The 20759-nt window shown below is 38.5% G+C and overlaps 1 protein-coding gene across 3 annotated transcripts in view; it reads right to left on the minus strand.

Moving 5' to 3' along the window:
• Positions 1-15803: 15803 nt before the first annotated feature.
• The window catches only part of LOC141495598 (lipase maturation factor 1-like), a 702841-nt gene continuing 697885 nt past the window's right edge, over positions 15804-20759 (minus strand). For 2 of the 3 annotated variants that reach the window (XM_074197126.1, XM_074197125.1), the window contains exon 9: positions 15807-16218. In XM_074197126.1, coding sequence (XP_074053227.1) covers positions 16044-16218 — 175 coding nt within the window. In that variant the 3' untranslated portion in view covers positions 15807-16043. Of the gene's footprint in view, positions 16219-20759 lie in introns of all 3 variants that reach the window. The other variant, XM_074197124.1, reaches the window with a different exon arrangement.

The following is a 20759-nucleotide window of genomic DNA, read 5'->3' on the forward strand; positions in this document are numbered from 1 at the left end:
TTTAGTTTTTTTTTTTGTCTTTTTTTTTTTAGGATTTTTGCATGGCAAATGGGATTAAGTGCCTTGCCCAAGGCCACACAGCTAGGTAATTATTAAGTGTCTGAGACCGGATTTGAACCCAGGTACTACTGACTCCAAGGCTGGTGCTCTATACACTGTGCTACCTAGCCGCCCCTATTCCCTTTAATTTAGGGAAAAAAACCAGATATCTTATTGTCCGATCTTGTTTATCTCTTAGACTTTTTTGTCTCTTCCTTAAGGATATGATTTCTCTCTCATCACACTCAATTTGGATCATGGAAACAAAGTAAAGACTGACAGATTGCTTTCCGTGGGGGGGGGGGGTAGGGGGAGGGAAGTAAGATTGGGGGGAAATTGTAAAACTCAAATAATATCTTTAATAAAAGAAAAAAACACACACAAAAAAGAAAGAGATTCTTGAGAAAGGAGAGGAGAAGGTTCAGAACTGAATTCTTGGATCTATCCATGAAGAAAGAGTTGGACAAAGAGCAAAGGAGACTAAGATATATTAGACAGGTAAGCAGTCAACCACACCCAAACAGTTATAAAACAGTTACAAAAAATCTAGGGTGGGAAAAAACAATCAGGAAGGAGGGGGTGGTTAATAGAATCAAAGGTTGCAGAGAGATCAAGAAAGTTGACTGAGGAATATAAGCAAGCAAAACATCATCAGTGATCTTGGTGAGAGCAGTTTCAATTGATTGGGAAAGATAAAAACTGCTAGACTGCAAGGAGTTGAGGAAAGAGTGGAACATGAGAAAATAGTCAATCACTATAGATGGTTCCCCCTCCACCCAAGACTGACTATGAAAGGGAGAAGGAGATGGTAGTGTGATGAGATAGTGGGGTCAAATTAAGTTGTTTTTTTTTTTAAGGATGGATGTGGTCTGGTCTACGTGTATTTGAAGGTAGTGGAGATGTGATGGTCAGAAGTAGTGAAGATGGAGGTTATAGTCAAAGCTATGGCTTATAGAGGTGGTACAGTTAAAGGTGATGACAAGCTTGAAGTTATGACCATCATAAGAATCATGGAGGCTGATGAACTGGAGGCCTTGGGGGAAAGCAGTATTTAAGGTGAAATCTCTAAGCACAGAGACAGGTCTTGGGGTAAGAGAGGAAGACTATGAGACATTGAGATGTGAAATTCCTTCAGAAACAATAATGACCTGGGTGGTGGTGGTGGCAGCAGTGACGAGTCAATGGAACTAGATAGTATGAGATATCAGAATGGAGTGAACCTTAAAGAAAAAAGTGAAGGGCCTGGAAATGGCAGTGAAGAACATACCTACTTCCTTTCCAATGTGTCCAGCATGAAAGAAGGTGCAGTTAATATTAGAGAAAGTGATCAGGGAGATCTTCGGATGGAGAGCTATATAACTTGCAGAAGCAGGATTCAAACTCAAGTCCTCTGACTATGAATCCATTAATCTTCCCACCACTTTATGGCCTTATTCACTCTATAACTTGAAGTGTTTTCATTGAATTCATCATAGATGAACTCATCAATATCTGGTCTCTCTCACTATTGGTATAGAGAATGACGATGTGTCCATACCTCACCCTGTATAATTTTTTTTCATGTCATCCCATGGATTCTTCATAAAGAATATCCCCAATGTTCTCTAAGACTTTCTCAAGATCTTTAACATTTTATGAGTACTGGTGTAGCACTTTGTCCATCTGTGATTCTTGGATCTTGCTAAGTGTTTGATATCCCTCTTTTTCTAACTTACATTTTCTGCATTTTACTCATAAATCCATCTCTTGTGGGCAAGTCACTTGAGGGATAGATTACAGCCTATTTTTTGCCATGGATTTCTCCATTGACTTTTATAGAGAATATTACTCTATGTCCTTGCTTGTGAAATTCATCCTTGACCTTTTTCCTCCCACATTTGCCTCAAAAAATCCCTTCCCTTGGACCATGCCCTCCTATTTCTCTACATGTCAGTTGCTCCAGAAAAGGAGGAGGTATTAGATTGTGGAAATGATGCTTATTATAAACTTGTAGGTCAACTTGTACCACCCTGCTGCCAGAGAAGTATGGGGGCAATGTGTGAGAGGATGATTATGGTTTAGATAATATTGATCTTCTCTGCTGTAAGTTCATTGGGTTTTTGATTTGTTTGTGTTCCTGTTGTCCTAGACCATGGAGAAAGTTAGAATTGTTTTTACTCTGGTGCAGAATTCCTATTTTAGAGAGGTGGTGAGAATCAGAGAAAATTGCTAGTCCTCTGTCTTGTTGGTGATGTGACTCAGAAGTCCTCTCCATTGACTTGCAGGTCAACCTGAAAATTTAATTTTCAGCTCATTTTCAAGTAGCAATTGATTTCCAAGGGATCAATTTTCAATTTGCCTTAGGATATTGATATAAGATAATTTAAAAAATCAGAGATAACAATAGATTATAAACTCTAAGGCATGAACTGTTTTTTGTTTTTGTCTTTATGTCTCCAGTACCAACCACAGGGCCTTAACATGTGGCTTAAGAAATCTTGGTTGAATTGAATTTTTCCATTACCGTTTGCTTGAATAATGATGACCAACAGACCCATCTCTAAAAACGTTTTGTGTGAATTATCTACACACATATATAGAGTGTATCCTTTATGATAATATGAAGAAGGAACAGGAAGTAAGGTAGTAAGGTATTAAAAATTGTAGCAGAGTATTAAAAATTGTTAAAATATCTTGCCTTTTTTTGGGTGATGATTATAAAAAACATTTGACTCAGCAGAACACAATGTAGGCTCCCCTCCAGAAATGTTTTTTGCTTGTTCTGGACTGCTTTCTTGTTATTTCTCATGCTTGGACAGTAGTAATGGAGGATCCCTCTCCACACTCAAAGGGAGTAGAGTGAGAATACTTTAAGAGGAAAACTGATCTTTCTTCTCTGGTTGCTTAAAATGTTTATGCATGGAATAGCTGCCTAACAAGTGGAAGCCTCAGTTTCCCCATCTATAAAATGGTGATATTGGTAACACCTCATAGGGTTATTGTAAAGATAAATAGAAAATTTCTGTGAGGTGTTTTGTAAACCTTAAAGTTTCATATAAATGCTAGCTATAAGTAAGCTCTATGTGTGGATGCATTGAATTTGGAGCAGAGAAGGTGGATTCAACCTAACAATGTGGAAATGCTCCCCATTTTGCTCATTCCCTACTCCCCATCTTTCTACCCTAAACAGGCTACTAATAAAATCCAGGTAAAATCAATAAGAAAGGAGAAGCCCAGTGAGGTCACTCAGCTAATGCCAGGACTCTGGGCATGCCAAATTTATTTAACTTGATGAGGTTAGAGTCAGACTTGTTGACTCCAACTACTTTTTAAAAAACGCCTGTTTGTTCCACACAAATACTCAAGTCTTCCTAGGAACCCCAAACCCCCATGTCTCTGGAAGCCCCTACTGGCGGCCAGGCTGTCCCTCTTACACAAAGGGCTCTTACATCATCTCTGCCAGCACAGGAAGTGAGGCGGGCTCCCCAGTACAGGGTTTTATTTGCCCCCACATTGGGCTGCTCTTGTGCCAGGCACCAGAATGATTTTGCTATGCCCACAACCCAGGCAGCTTCATCAAGTCCTGGGGTCAGGAGACTTCTTGGAGCTTGGCGAAGATTGGACTTAATTTTTCTTGGCTTGTGCCAGCCAAGGAAAACAAGTTGGCTTTTGGGGCAGACTGCATGGTGTAAGTATAATTATCCAGCATTACCTGAAGCCCACTGCAGAATGGCGACTTTGAGAAAACATACCTTTTGGATGCTACTCCCTGGACTCATCTGCTGGGCAGGGATGATGGGAATGGAGCATAATTCCACTTACAAGATCATAGATTTAAGGGAAGAGTGATCCCAATCCTTCAATTTTACTGATGGGGAAACTGAGGTCCTGAAAGGAAAAGTAACTTATCTGACTTACAAGTGACTTGCAGGTGGTGAATACCAAAGATTTAGGATTTAGAATAGTATTTCCACTGAATCTAGTGTTCTTTTCTCTACCCTTCAATATTTCTTTTTTTGTGCCCCTCCTCTCCCAGCCCCTCTGCCTCGACCCTCCAGCTCCCACGACAACGTTTTCAGGACAGGGAGAAAGAAGAAGGGTCTTGGTCACCCTCCCTTTCAGTGGTATTTTCTTTACTATTTATAAGTGAGTTGGTTGTATTGTCTTGAAGACTCTCATTCAGTTGTCTAGCATCCCTTGGCATTGAGCTCTTGCAAAATACATAGAAATAAAAAGCATAGAACTTTGTTCTATTCACATTCATTACAATTATATCCATGTGTCATAGTCTTAAAAAGGGATGATTTTTTTTTAATTTAAAAAGCACAGTAAAACTGGAACTCCAGTTCTTGGAATTTTTTGAGGGCAGAAGTGCTAGTTGAGGATAACAATGCCTTGGAGATAACTCCCTTTTGTTAGTTCCCCTTTTTTTCCCCACTCTCCCTCCCTTTCTTCATTCCCCCCCTCCCCTTTTCCCCTTTTAATACTTGAAAGGTTAGATGTTTTTTAAGTTAACTAAGTATGTGTAAGTGGACTTTAAGCCAAGTCTGATGAGAAGAAGATTCAGGTGTTTCTCATCTCCCTTCTTCCCCTCTATTACCATAGGTATTTTGTACCTCTTAGTGTAATGAGAGCAGTTTTTTTTTATTTTACTACCCCCCCCTTTTTTTTTACCTTTTCCTGGCTTTTCTTTCTGGGTTTTGTGGGTCAGATTTCTGTTAAGAGGTTGGTTCCTATGATAGATGGGGAAAGATCAGGAGACTTTAGAACTGTGCCTGTCTTCTCTCCACCAGCTTGGCAGGAAGTCTCTGGAGATAACTCCCAAACAAGGTCCATTCTGAAAAGCTGTCTGGATCTTTTGCCTGAGATTTTTAATCTAGAATTCATTAATTTGCTTTTAATAAATTAATTAAATTATTATATTAAATATTAGTTAATTGATTTTAAAAGTATTTTTATAATTGTAGTTTGATATCATTGACTTCCTTTTCAAGTCTACAAGGTTTAACCAAAGGGGCCCATAACATGTCTGCATTAGACAAAGGAAAAACATTTCAGAAATCACTCTAGGAATTGACACATTCATCTCAGTTTTCAAGAGTCAGAACACTTGGAATTTCATATCTTGTCTGAGTCAGCCTTGTTGAATTTGAAAGCCATCTGGAGCAAAAGTTGAATTCATTTATTAATTCTCTTCTCTTAATGAAAAATACACTTTTAGGTAAGAAATAAATCCTCTAATATTCCAATGAATCTGTGCTCTTATGGGTATATTTCTTCCTTCCAAAGATGCAGATTACAATGCAATCATTCTTGCCCTTTCCTTCTGATTCTTGTCCATGTCCTCTCATAAATTCACCATGGAGGTTCACCAAATTGTAATGGGTGTCTTCTTCAAGATTTCTCTTTTTTAATTAATGAAAACCTGTCTTTTCTCCCCACCTTTCTCATTAAGAAAGAAACATAAAGCTTCAAGTAAAGTCAATCAAAACAAATTCTTGCATTACCCATGTCCAAAATACAGTTATAGCTACAACTAAATGATCTTCTGAGTCTAACACCTCTCTATCAAAAAGGGATAACTTTCATAGTAAGTTTCTGGAATCATGTTGGTCTGTTTATTGATCAGAATTCCTAAGCCTTTCAAAGTTGTTTGTCTTTATAATATTGTTGGCATTCTATAAATTATTTTTTTTTGGTTATGCTTACTTCACTGTTAGCAGTAGCTAACAGGAGTTCTCTCTGGTTTCTCTGAAACCATTACGTCTGTAATTTCTTAGAGCACATAATTTCTTATAACTTTTTATCATATTCAGAGCATAATTTGTTTAGCTGCTCCCCAACTGATGTTTACCCCTTCCAATTCTTTATTACCATAAAAATATATGCTTTAAATTTTTTGTACACTTTTAGATTTTGTTTTACTTAGTAATAATGCCTTCCTTATATTCTCTCCCCTCATTTCCCTCTCTTCATCCTGCTCCTTTCCTTCTCTTTTTCCCTGCTGAATGAAATGCACTCTCTCTAACTCTCTTTGTGTCTCTGTCTGTCTGTCTGTCAGTCAGTCTGTCTCTATTTTCTTCCTCTGATTAGATGACATTAGATTAAGGCTCAATTGATGTCTATTCTCCATCTTGTTCTTTGCTAGTATAGACTTTTACTTTTGCTCCCTGATTATATAAGATACTTTTCTCATCTTTTCTCTCTTTTTCCTTGCAATGTAGTCCTCTTTTTCTCCCTTTTTATTCTTTTAAAATCATCAAAAAGGGTCAGTTAGGTAGTGCAGCGGATAGATTACTGGCCCTAGAGTCAGGAGGATCTGAGTTCAACTTCGACCTCAGATACTTAATAATTACCTAATTGTATGACCTTGGGCAAGTCACTTAATCCCTTCGCCTTGCCAAAAAACCACAAACAAACAAAAAAATAAAATAAAATCATCAAAGCCCAATTGAACCACTTCCAGCCCTATGCCTAATTAGACTTCCTTTTTGACTCTGATGATGATAAGATTCTGAGGAGACATATGTATTATTTCTCCATATTAGAATATAAGTAATTTGACCTTATTTGGTCTCGCGATTGTTTGTTCATGTTTTCTTTTTTAGATTTTTCTTTACTTGTATTAGTACTTCAAGGTTTCTACTCAGTTCTGGTCCTTCCATCAGGAAATAATAGATTTTATTACTGTCAATTTTTTCCTTCTGCAGATTTCATTTGGTTTTTCTAGGTAAATTATTCTTGATTGTAAGCCTATATCTCGACCTTAGTCTTCTGGAATATTCTTTTCGAAGCTCTCATGTCTCATAGTGATGATTATTAAATCTTTTGTGATCCTGACTGTGGCTCTTTCAGGACTTGAATTCTTTCTGAATATTTGTGATATTTTTTCTTTGATCTGAAAACTCTAGATTTTGCCTATAAGATTCCTGGAAGTTTTCATTTTAAAATTTCTTCCAGGAAATTATTGGTAGATTTTTCCTATTATTTTACCCTATTCAAACAGATTCAAAGAGGTTCAAAGAGATCTGTTAGTTTTCTTTTAAGATTACTTATAGGGGCTGCTAGGTGGTGCAATGAATAGAGCACTGGCCTTGGAGTCAGGAGTACCTGGGTTCAAATCTGGTCTCAGACACTTAATAATTGCCTAGCTGTGTGGCCTTGGGCAAGCCACTTAATCCCATTGCCTTGAAAAATTAAAAAAAAAAAGATTTCTTATAATGTGATAGCTATGTTCTTTTTTGTCATTGTCCAATGGTTCTTAAATCATTTCTCCTTTATCTTTCCCGGGTCATTTTTTTTTTGGCTCTGAAATAGCCTATATTTTTGTCTATATTTTTCAGTCATGATTTTTGTTGTCTCATGAGGTCATTACCTTTTATAGAGTGCATTCTAAGTTTGTTGCTTGGGCAAAATTTTAAACCTCTTGTTGCAAGCTGTTAATTTCCTTTCTAATTTTTCTCTCCATAGTTCTCATTTCTTTTCTGTAGTATTCTCATTTCATTTATAAAACATTTAAAAATATTTTTCAACTCCTGTTTCATTGCTTCTAGGAATACTAGTTGAACTCTTGTTAAAACTATGCTTTGCTATGAGACTTTGCTCATAAATGATCCAAGTCATTCTCTTATGGGTTTATGTCTGTAGTATTCCTGTCATCATAATAGCTTTTAATGGTGGATATTTTTTTCTTATTCTTCTAGTCTCTTTATTGAGTCAGACTTTATATTACAGCCAGTCTCTACTACATATTTCTGTTGGGAATGTTTAGGCTAAGCTTGTATACTCTAGGATCCTGCTGTCACTTTCTTGGGGGTGGTGATTCTTATGCTATTGTTGGCTTTTGGGCTCAGCTTATACTGGGGACCTGAAAGGTTTCAAATGGTCCCAAGTAGATCTTATTGAGGGATAATGGATCTGATGATTACTTCCCTCCCCATTTTAAGTTCTACAAGTTCCTGACTTTGTTTTGGGTTTGAGCAATGCACCTGTGGACTTTTCCTAGCTGAAGTTTTAATAGACTGCTGTATGATATAGCCATTATCAATCAACTGGAAAGCTTTACTAGCTCAGAATGACAGAACTGCAGGTTTCTTTATGGTCTGGGATTCCTGCCCTCAGTATTCTCTGTAGGCATCAAACTGGTCTGGAAGATGGAGCTAAGACTCCATCCTGTTCCTCATGTCTCTGCAACAAAGTTGCTTCTTACTTTCGGACTTCATCCATGATCAGTCTCCAGCCAAAACTAGATCCAAACCGTTGCTTCCCTGGAACATCATTCCAATGGGCATGTTTCCTCCACAGTCTGCTGGACCAGTGACCTATAATTGGGAAGTGAGTGACAGAGCTGCAGGGTAGCACCTAATGTTTGTTCCCTATCCTGCTATGCAGAGGGAGGTGCATAGCCTCTCCTTACACTGGAAATTCCACCCAGTCATTTTTGGCTAGCCTCTATCCTCAGTATCCAGAACACTTTCTGTTTATTTTTCTCCCTGGACTGGAAATTAATTCCCTGGGATTTTTTCCCCTTGAATTTCCTGATTAGTTTTGAACTAATGCATTTTCTTGTTATGTGTGAAAGAGTTGTGGGGTAGAGAGTTCAACTGTTTTCTACTTGCCATTCTTCTTTTTTGACTCCTCGTGCTCTTTTGCCATTGCATTGATATTAGTGAAGCAGGTTGTGTATCTGTTCTTTCCTACTCTAGTGGCATGACATGCCCATTTTTTCCCAAACATTTCTTTGATAACATTTATACAACTTCTTTTTAATCTATCATTTGTTGTGTGTTGAAGCTTGTTCATATTCACCATAAGCCTTTCCATTTTTTGGTGGTGGTGTTTTTTTTTTTAACAAGTTGTAGACATTCAAATTTGCACAATCCCTAGAAAAATATTAAAAAGGTAGGCATTTGTTCAAGAAGATTGGAGTCTTCAAAAGCACTGGATGTTTTCCTGAAGGCAATCCACTCCATTTTCTTTTACTTTTCAATTTCATTTTCAGTAATTATTTCAGATGTATGAATTAATAGGAAATCATTCAGACAAATAAATGTCTATCATCATTTGGACAATATCATCCACTTGGTAGCTTTCTTTTTAAAAATGCAATTTCATTTTATTTGAAAACTGAATTCTTTTCTTCCCCCCTTTCCCTCACTCTATTGAAAAGGGAAAAAAAAAAGCAAAACTCTTTACAAATATGTACTTATACCAAACAAATTGCTGTTTTACTTAAGTCCTCCCGCTGCCCCTTGAAGAAAGAAAAATAAGAATTATGCTATAATCTTCACTCTGAGTCAATTAGCTCTCTATCTGGAACTGAATAGCATGTTTCATCACAAGTTCTTTAGAATCATGGTCAGTAGGGGTAGCTAGGTGGTACAGTGGATAGAGAACCAGCCCTGGATTCAGGCCTGAGTTCAAATCTGGCCTCAGACACTTAATAATTACCTAGCTGTGTGGCCTTGGCCATGCCACTTAAACCCATTGCCTTGCAAAAAAAAAAAAAAAGAATTGTGGTTGGTCATTGTATTGATCAGAGTTCCTAAATCTCTCTCTCTCTCTCTTTTTTTTTTTGGCAAGGCAACGGGGTTAAGTGACTTGCCCAAGGTCATATAGCTAGGCAATTATTAAGTGTCTGAAACCACATTTGAACTCAGGTCCTACTGACTCCAGGGCTGATGCTCTATCCACTGTGCCACCTGGCCACGCACTGTACCACCTTAGCCGTCCCTAAATCTCTCAAATTTGTTTATCTTCATATTGTTGTTATCATACAAATAATTCTATTGATTCTATTCACTTCACTTTGTATCATTCTTACAACTCTTTCCAGGTTTTTCTGAAACTATCTCCTTAATTTCTTATAGCACAATTATGTATCAACACCTTTGTATATTATAACTTGTTCAGACATTCACCAATTGGGGGGTACCTCCTCGGTTTTCAATTCTTTCCCACCATGAAGAGACTTGTTTTATATATGTGTATGTGTTATACACATATATGTATATATATTTGTATATATATAAAACCTCACTTATCCATTCCTACTTATAAATTAATATTTCTTTTGCCCCTTGTAGCTAAATTCTTCAGAAGGCTATCTACAATAGGTGCCTCTATTTTTCTCACCGTTCTTTTAGGGTTTTTTTTTTTTTGCAAGGCAATGGGATTAAGTGGCTTGCCCAAGGCCACACAACTAGGTAATTATTAAGTGTCTGAGTCTGGATTTGAACTCAGGTACTCCTGACTCCAGGGCCGGTGCTCTATCCACTGTGCCACCTAGCCAACCCCTCACTTTCTTCTTAACTCCTTAACAATCTGGTTTCTGACCTTATCATTCACCAAAACTCCTCTCTCCAATGACATTAATGATCTCTTAGTTGCCAAATCCAATGTCCTTTTCTCAGTCTTTATTCTCCTCCATCTCTACAGCCTTTGACACTCTTGATCTCTCTTCTTTGATCCTCTCTTTTTTCTAGGTTTTAGGGACAGCACTCTCTCCTGGTTTTCCTTTGACCTGTCTGACCACTCCTCTGTCTCCTCTATTGGATCGTCCTCCTCCAGATCACACCCTCTAACCATAGGTGTCCCTTAGGATACTGTCCTAGAGCTTCTTCTCTTCTCTTTCTATGCTATTTCACTTGGTGAACTTAAGAGCTCCCATGGATTTAATCACCACCTTTATGCTCATGATTCTCAAATCTTTTTTTTCTCATTCCAATCTCTTCATGGACCTTCAATTTCACATCTCAAGTAGACATCTTAAACTCAATATATCCAAAACAGGAATTATTATCTTTCCTGTTTTACCCCCACCCCCAATTATTGTAGAGTGCAACACCAGTTCCTCAGACTCACAACCTAGAAGTCTTCCTGGATTCCTCACTATCTTTCACCTCCCTACCATCCCCACCCCCATCTATATCCTAACTGTTGCTAAGGCTTGCCATTTCACCTTTGCAACATCCCTGAAAACACCTTCTCACACTCTCTTCTTTCTTCTGACATTTCTATCTCTCTATTGCAGACCCTCATCACCTCATACCTGGATTACTGCAGTAACCTGTTGTTGGATCTACCTGCCTCAAATCACTCCGCAATCCAAAGCATTCTCTACTAAAGTGATTTTTTTTAAAAATGCAAATCTGATCATACCACGCTCCTCCTCCCCCATTTCACCTTCAAATCTCTTCATAACCTAGGCCCTTCCTAGAATTCCAAGCTTCTTATACCTATCTTCCCAAAACATACTTTTTGATCCAGCAGCACTGGTCTTCTGGCTGCTCCATGAATAAGATTCTCCTCCATCTCTCAGCTCTGGTTATTTCTTGAGTGCTTTTCCCTTTACACTCTGACTATTGACCTCCCTGGGCTTTATTCCTAACTAAAATCTCATCTTTAACAAAGAAGCCTTCCCCAACCTCTCTTAATTCCAGTGAGGGCAGACTATCTTTTGCTTCTTTTTGTATTTCCAGTGCTTAGCACATAATGTAAATGTTTATTGAATTGAATTTTTTAGGTGTGAACCCATTATCAGGATCTCTGAGTCAAAGGATATGCATAGTTTAATAGCTTTTTGGACATTGCTTTCCAGAATATTGGACTAGTTAACAGTTCTACCAATAGTGCATTAAAGCATGTTTTTCTTTAGTCCCTCCAACACTTATTTTCCTTTTTTTGTCAACTTAGCCAATCTGATGGATATGAGATGGTACCTGAGTTGTTTTGTTATTGGTGATATGTTCATATGAATATTGATAGTTTGAATTTATTCCTCTGAAAATTCCCTATTCATATTCTTTTTACTATTTATCTATTGGGGAAATTTGACTCAGTTCCCCACATATTTTAAAAATGAGACCTTTATCAGAGAAACTTGCTGCAAAGATTTTTTCCCAGTTTCCTGTTTCTCTTCTGATTTTAGCTACATTGGTTTTGTTTGTACAAAAATTTTAAATGTTGTATTATATAATCAAAGTTGTCCATTTTGTCTTCTATAAACCTCCCATTCTCTTGGTTAGTTATGAAATATTCCCCTACCTATAGACCTTACAGGTAATTTCTTCTACATTTCCCCTTGGTTTTTCTCGTGTGAATATTTAAGGCATTTCTTTTGAGTGATTAAACCTCTCATTTTGGATATTCTGCAAGGTTTTTGCAATCAGAATATTATTATATACAAACAAGAACCTTTCCAAATGGAAATCCCTCTTTGAACTGGACTCCACTAGACTTCTTCCATGAGAATAGTTTAGCATAAAATTTGTTACACAGGGTACTTAAAAACCAAATTGTGGATTGCAATCACAAGTATTTGTGAAATTTTATATCATGGTTATATATGAGAGGACACAAATGACCTAATTCTGGAATGAACCAGATGTAAGTCTTTTCATGAAGAAGTATCTCTGACATAGACTTCTCTTAAAAGAGTATTGTTAAAGCATTTTTGGCATGCTGCATGTTTGCAACTATTAATATAAAGGTGTTTTTATACTCTTATCAAGTCAGAAAATTCAGTTAATTTGAGCATATCATTTCTAGTTTTCATTAGATAACAGAGATATTTTTATATATTTTTCTCTGAGAAGAATAAGTCAGAATTATAACAACATGGTAATTAGGAGTACCACATTTAATCAGAGATGAAGATAAAAACTTTGACTGTCCATATGGAATTCCATTCTTGTTTTATCCTTCTGTCTAGACTAGCATAGGATTTTAAAGGATGGTTGGTTGATTTATACGTTCGTTCTATGCTCCTCTATGCCTAAGATTTAAATATATAGACACACAAGATAGCTATTTGTTATTGACTCAGTACTGAATATGAATACAGCCAATTGGGAAGCAAGCTGAAACACAAACGGTCCCAATGGGAACCAATGAATATTGCGAGCTTATGAGGACTCTATATAACCTTTAAAAAGAAAAGGCTTTTCTTTTTAATAAAACACATGCCAGATAGGACCAATAAATTGTAAGTTCCTTGAGGGCAGGGACTGTTTTTTATTTCTTTTTCTATCCTCAGTCCTTAGCACTGTATCTAGAACATGCTAGGCACTTAATGTCTATTGATGGTTGATTGATCACACCTCTCATTGTCATTTAAATTTTCTGTTATTTGATGTCAAGAATACTTAGATTCAAGCAAACATTATTAAATACCTACTGTGGGCAAGGCTTTGTTCTTAGCCAAGTTGACACTTAATGATCTCTTTTAATCTTGTTGGTCTGTAGTTTGCAGTTTATTTTCTTCTGTTTTTGAAAATTGGGATATTACTTGCATTTCTCTAGCCCCGAGGCACCTCTTCTAGCCTCCACAGCCTTTCCAAAGTCAGCACCACCTGCTGTTCTTACATTACTTTTAAAGTTAGCTCATCTCATCATGGGACTTTATGTTTGTCTTATCCTTTTCAGTTCAAAGATGGATCCTCTTCTGAAGAAAATAGAGAGTTGGATTCATTTCCTTTTCCACAAACATCAGCTATCATCATAGAGTTCTGTTCCCATTACTAGGCTTATTTCTTTACTGATCTTCTTGTCACCAGCACAACAGTCTCAAAGTTTCTTTTTGTTGCTTTTACATGGTTCTGGTTCATTGTGGACCCAAGAAGAATCATATGGACTTCTGCCAAGAATGAAATTTTGACAATGAACATAAAAGACCCCTGTGGAACACAAAAAAGAGAAATTCCTTAACCTCTCTTTTTCATTATCTGGAAAATGAAGGAGGTTGGGTTAGACAGTCAGCTCTAAATTCTATACTTTTAGGTTTTTCCAGGACCACATAGACAAGAGTGAAGCTAGGAGAGAACATTCCCAGTTTGGGGTCAGGCCTCTCTTGATTCAGTGGAATGGAAGTGAAGGGAGAGATAATGTGATCCATCTGATTTGTTGTTTATAAAAATCCGTGTACAATTGGCTAAAAAATGGATTTGCAGAACAAAAGTACAAAAGTATCATTTATTTCTTCTCAAATAGAAAAAACTCTCCATTATTCAAGAACTTGTGAGTTATCAACCATCTTATTTCCCTTCTTCCTCCTGTCTGATCTCCCTGGTCTAGTACTCCAGAGGTTAAGCCAGAGAAAGAAAAATATGGATTCCAAACCCAGCCCTCTTGTTCTTTGTGAATCAAAGCTCTGCTGAGAGGCCGAGTTGGGGGAGGAGGGAATGAGCTGAAGTGAGGTTGAAGCATTCTCAGTGAATTCAGTTCCCCAGGATCCCCCTGTCCCTATTAGTCCAGATAATTAGGAGTTGGCTGGAATTGCCTTTCATTGTAGCTCTCGGTCTCCACAGTCACTAAGAAAGAAGCAGAGATGTGAGGAATGTCCATGGGGAGCCCTAGAAAGGAGCCCTTTTGGCTCCGTCTGGAGAGGGACACTGGGGCATAAAAGTTGGCAAAAACACAAGGAAGAAAGTGTCAATGAGAAGGGCTTTGGGGAGCTGTGGGAATGAACTTCCCAGAAAAAAAATCCAACTAAAAAACGAATGCTGTCTTCACTCTGTCAAAGTTAATCCTTTCCCTTACCTCTGGGAGGGGTTGGCTGCATCTGCAACATAGGGAAAGAGAAGGGTAGAAGGAGAGTTGGGAAGGCAGTTTTAACTCCAATTTTACATATTCTTGGGGAAGTAATAGTCATTAGTAAAAATAATCATAGTTTATACAACATTTTAGGGTTTGTTTGTGATATATTTTGTATAGTTTTAATGGAGTTTTAAGTTATTAAAGCTTAAAATGCCATTAAGACCTTTGAAAACACCTTTATTTCTTTTATTATCTCATAGCAACTCTGAGAAATGGTGGGGAATACAGGTACAACTTATTATCCCTATTTCGTATATGTATAAACTGAGTTTCTACAAGGTTAATTAATTTGCCCATGAGTACATGTCCAAATGTCAGAAGTCAGATTTGAATGTAGATCTTTCCCATTCTGAGGTTCAACTTGTGCTGTGTGACCCTGTTCAACCCATTTAAACTCAATGTCCCAGGTCCAAGTAGTATATAGGCATTGGTAGAGGAAATTTCTTCATAGGGAATTCTCTAAACCAATGAAATTAATTACAAGTCTGGTAAGAAAAACAAAAGCTAAGTATAAGAGCTAGAAAGCTTGAGAGATGATCACTTGATATAATCCTCTTTTATTATACAAATAAGAAAGCTGAGACCAAAAGTGGGGAAGGTCAGTACAATAAACTTGTGGCAGGGCAAGGATGTGAACCCAGTTTTCTCATGTCCTGTCCAGGACTCATTCTAGTGGCAGTATCTAGCATGAGCCATGTAAGAAAGTCAACCCTAAAGTTAATGTGTAGGACCTAAGAGACTTTGCCCTTTTCTTAACCTGGGCCAAGGAGGCCCTGGAGACCAAGTTAGATCCCCCATCTGGTGTAAGTTGTTTGGAGAGGTGTTAAAGCAGAGGCTAAAGATAGGAAATCTAGACCAACCTAGGCAAGGAGACCCTGGAAAGGGAGATCAAGTCTCCAGAAGAAGTGTAGTGGGTTCTGAATAAAACCAACCAACCAAGCAGATCTCATCAATGAGAACTTTCATCAGCATAATTAAAAAACTCTTCTAGTTGTAAAACACAAGGTCTCTCTCTAGCAAGTCTAATATTCCATGGAAATCTGTAATGTGGACATGGTGGACCAGGACTAGAGGCCATAAGCATTAAAGGCTCTGTATATGCTTCCAACACTGGGTTAATATTTAATGGTCTTGGGTGGTTGTAATAGCAGCTAATTGTTCTGGGAAACAAACTGCAAAGCCCATTACTAAAGGATGTGGTACAGTTCAGTGGAAGGCATCTTGAGCTGTAAGAAAGGAGTCGTGGGTTAGATGAGGCTTCCTCATTTGTAAAATAGGAGGGTTTATGTTAGGTGATTCCTAAGGGTCCTTCCAGTTCCAACATCATGTCCTATGATTTATAAAATGAAGAGGCAAATGCAGTGTGACTTCTGGGCTTTATTAGAAGGCATGACTTGAAATACAATGGGGAGACTCAGAGGATTGGCTTTTTATCTGTGTCCTGCATGTGGCCAATCCCTTGATTTAAAGAAATTCTTCAGCCCCTTGAGATTGATGGCAGGGAAGTAGGGGCCAATTCTCTTTCGGATCCACCATTTTCCCTCGGCAGCATGCTTTCCCCCTGGGCGGCTAAACTTGTATCTGTAGTGTTCTCCTCTGATCCACCTGGAAGATAAAAGACAAAAAAAAATTCTTTTTACCTTCTTCTGAAAGAGCAATGGTACCTTTCCTTAGGAAAAAACAGCAGAATTAGGGACCATGAAAATTCCATCCCACTTCTTCAGGAGAAATCCCTTCCTTCCATCCCAGTGCCTGCTTCTTTTCTCAGATTTACTCCTGAGGTGGTGCCCAAGAAGGAGGATGTTAATGACATCTTTGGCAACCTGACAATTCTCAGGACCAGGTGAGGCCACTATTCTCCAAGACCTCCCAGAGGTGACATTTCATTAGAACATGCATGAATTTGAAGGCCACAGAGGAGAAAATGAAGGACAGAAAGAGAGGAAGGTCCTGCCCAGATCATAGAGCCAGTCACTGGCAAAGGTATTCCTTTTCCCCAGAAACTGGAAAGAAAATTCAACTTCTCTGCAATTTCACACTCATGTCAGACCATTTTTCTCAGGGTGCCCCCACCCGGCCTGGAGTGGTTCATCCTTTGTTTTCTTGTTTCTGTACACCTCTGCCCCTCCTGGTTTCTCCCTCCCAATGAGTGGCTCTTGGTTATTCGGCAGCCTGTTGGCCCTCCTCAGAGAGCATCTGTTCCTTGCCAGATCGGAGAGCTGACAGAAATGTAGATTTTCCAAAGTGCAGAAAGAAGTATTCATCAGTCACACAAAACACCCTCCAAGGCACGCCTGGTGTGCCATTAGCCAGCCCTGCCTTACTCTTTCCTCCTTGATGTATGGCATTGCCGACAAGTGCCAGAAATACAACCTTGTGTTCTGCATTGGAGTTGGAGCATTTCAGAGCACTCTGCATTATTGGCTGGGCAAGTTAATAAGGTCGAGAGCAATATAAAAATGTCAAAGTTATATTACTGCACAATCCATTTACAATTGTTCTGTTCAGCTACTAAATATTACACACACGATTCCAGCAGAATCTAACTTTAACCTGGACTGCACCACCAGTCTAGACAAACCAGCTTGTTGATCATGGGTGAAAGCATCTGCTGCCTGTCCACTCTGGTGGTGATCCGCCTGCTCCAGGGTGTAGACATCCTCCAAGATTCAAATCAAAGCAATGGACAGCGGGCTAGATTGATAGACTCCAATGGTATCAAGGCTTCTCCAAAGGCTTGCCCCTGCATTGCTCCCCTGTTGAAGCTGTCAAGGCTTCTCAGAAGTTAAGTCAGTGGGGAGTGAGGAGATTATAGCTCAGATCAGGGATGGTGACTTGAGCAAAGTCCTTGGGCTAAGAAGAGTCAGAGCTGGGACTTAAGGCTAAGCCTCTGTCTGAGCCTAAGTCTGGTGTTCTTTCTGCAACCCCAAATGACCTCTCTTAAAACTCTATGCTATATGAACTCCTTTTCAGATAATTAATCAATAAATACTTATTAATTGCTTACTATTTGTTAGATACTGAGTTAAGTTCTGGGGATACCAATAAAAAAAGGTGAAAACAGACCATGCCCAAAAGGAGTCTGTGTTCTAATGGTTGGAGTCACTATCCAAATAAAGAGGGATATACATGATAGGTTCAGAATAGAGGGAGAGTCATTTAGAGGAAATGGCTGCCTATAGAGGGTCGTATTGAAAGTAAGGAGAGAGAGCATTCTAGGTAGCAGGAATAGTCAATGAGAAGGAGAAGGGAGACAGAGGATCACATATGCATATGGGCAGGTAGGCCAATGTGGATCATAGAATGCTTGGAGTGGAGTGGTATATAGATAGCAAGCCTGGAAGGATAGGGAGGGACCAGTTTGTAAAGAGCTTTAAGTGGCAAACAGAGGATCTTCTTTGAGATCCTGAAGGTAATAGGAAGTTGCTGGAGTTGAATAGGGGCTTGATATAGTAAAACCTATATTTCAGGAAATTCCCTTTGGGTGAAGAAGACATTGGAGGCAGAGGACCAATGAGGATACTGCGAAGAGAGTCTGTGTGCAGGAAACATATAGGAGAGATGCTAGAGAGCTAGAAATGACAAGATTTGGCAACTAATTGAATAGTGAATTCCATACTTCACTTTCTTTAGGACCCTCATTCATCTTATCCCTCCTTTTTCATCTCCCTCTATCTTTCTTCCTTTTTCTTGAGTTGATCTTTTTTTTTTCCCCCATAGAATTCCAGCTAGGATTTTCCTTTTCCACAGCACTTCCCTCACAGACTTTACCTCTGGTCACAAAGCTGTAGAGTAGGGGGTTCATGTATGATTGATACCTTGTCAATGATCTGTTCAACTACACCTTCCTTCACCCTTGCTGGTTAACTGCTCTAAATACGTTTAATATCTCCCTGGCTCCTCTGCCCAATTCTGCCAACCAATCTGAATAGGTTAGTTAAAAAAAACCTGGCTTCTATCATTCTAAAAGAGATCCTTCTGCAGCTGTGGTTTAATTATATTCAGGAGATTTTGCATTGATAAAAGTCAACTGGGGGTGAAGTGTTATTCCCAGAGTGTTTCCTGTTAATTAAAGTGTTACTACATAGCTCTCAGTTGATGTGAGTTCAGGTGGCCTACAGGCTCTTTCCTGAGATAACTAGGGGGTGGAGAAGGCTTATAGAGGTTCTGGCATTTTAGAAACACTTAGGCTGTCCCTTCCTACTTTCTCACACCAGAGCAATAACAATAATTCTCATTTATTTTATATTTTCAGATTTTAAAAGAGGTCATGCAAGCATAAACATTCTTATTTCACAGATGAGGACATTTGAAGTTTCCAAAGGTAAGGGGACACAACTCTGTGTCATTCAGATCCAGTATTTTGCTTCCAAGTCTAGCAACCTTTCCATTATAATCTGTGATCTCCCAAAGGTGGTGTGAAAATGGGTTCCTCCCCACCCCCTCTGCTCCACCAGCAGCTTTCAAGGAAACACTGAGCCAAGGCTGAAAGGACCCAGATGTGTAACCCCGGACAATCTTTCCCCAATAGGAGACTGCTTCCACCTCCCCAAAATGATACAGTTGGAGTAGATGAACACTTCTCAAACTTTTTAATTGCAGGGCCTCTTACATCTCAAAAAATGATTAAAGACCCCGACTTCTCTCCCCAAAGTGGTTTTGTTTATGTGGGCTGTGCAGTGGCTAAAGCACTGGCTCTGTAGTCTAGAAGATCTCTTCCAAATCCAGCCTCAGATGTTCCAGGAGTTGTGTAACCGTGGATAAGTCACTTATTTAACCTTTCCTTCAATTTCTCATTTGAAAAAAAGGACATCTCCAATATTTGTTATGAAGATTAAAATAAATATTTGTTATGTTGTTATCGTTATTTACTGTGTTATAAGTTAAAACACCTTAGTATTATTATGGAAATTGTTTTGATTTTTCAGAGCAGTGAAAGTCTCAGGGAACCCCAAGGACCTCTAGACCACTCTGAGAACTAATGAACCTCAAACAAGATAACCTATTTCTAAGGTTCTTTTCATGACCTACTTGAGTTTGAGATTCAGGATCACCAAATACATTGACAACCAGGCAGTGGAACACCCTGGAGTCTATGTGATCAAACGGCCTTCTCCTCTTTTGAATTACTTGTCTGTGGTTTGTTTGCTTGCTGGGATTTCCTGCCTTTTCTGCTGAATATTTATTATTAAGAAGTTATTTTTATAAAGCCAAATTCTGTGAGTTTTAAAACAATCAGACAAAAAACTATATTTCTAAGAGAAAAGCTGTTAAATTAACATTTTAAATAATAACTGCATCATAACTAAATCTGGCCATGGGCAGTTTTATTTTTCCTCAGTGTGTATGTAGTAGGGGGGGAAAGGAGGCAGACGGGAAAGTAAATTGCTCCCATGTCCCCCTGCTCTGGTGTTTCATTGACACCCTTTTCTTAACACCCAGATGGTTGGGAGGGTATGTTGTTCTTGTCAAATGTGAGCTAAGTGTGTGGAGGGACTTGGCCTCAGGGGTCAACACGTCTGCTCCCTCTGGAATGTAGGGCTAGGAAGGCAGAGAGATTGGAATCTGGGGAGAGAATATGTCTCCTTTGAGCAGGATCTGTGATGGCTTCGTGGAAAGGATCCTTGATTGGCAACCAGGAGACCTAGAGACTAAATCTGAGCCTGGATAAGTCATTGAAGACCTTTGCACCTTGAGTCTGCTTAAGTCTAACGTAAGTGGTTTAGACCCTCCCCTCCTAAGGCTCCTTCCACCTTTGAAGCTATGAATCTGCATTGAGAATCAGAAGGTTTGGATTCAACAAAGCAAATCATTACTTCATCTATAAAATAGAGTGCATCATTGTCCTAAGAGAATAGTTGTAAGGATCAAATGTAAAATGGGCTTTGTAAAATTTAAATTGCTTATTGAAATGAGCTTTTATTATCATAATTATTAGTCACTCTTATCACTGGTCTATTGCCTAGAGAGCACTGGGTTAAGGCACTTGAGAAAGTAAACAAATTAGATAAAACATAATTTCTCAAAAGAAGAAAAAGACACAAGCACAAATAACAATCTGCAAAAATCACATGATAAATTTGCTAATGAAATATAAAATAAACTTCCATGGGAAATGTGAGGAGGAAAGTCATTACTGACTGGGG

This window comes from Macrotis lagotis, chromosome 8, assembly GCF_037893015.1.
Source record: "Macrotis lagotis isolate mMagLag1 chromosome 8, bilby.v1.9.chrom.fasta, whole genome shotgun sequence".
NCBI classification, from domain to species: Eukaryota; Metazoa; Chordata; class Mammalia; order Peramelemorphia; family Peramelidae; genus Macrotis; species Macrotis lagotis.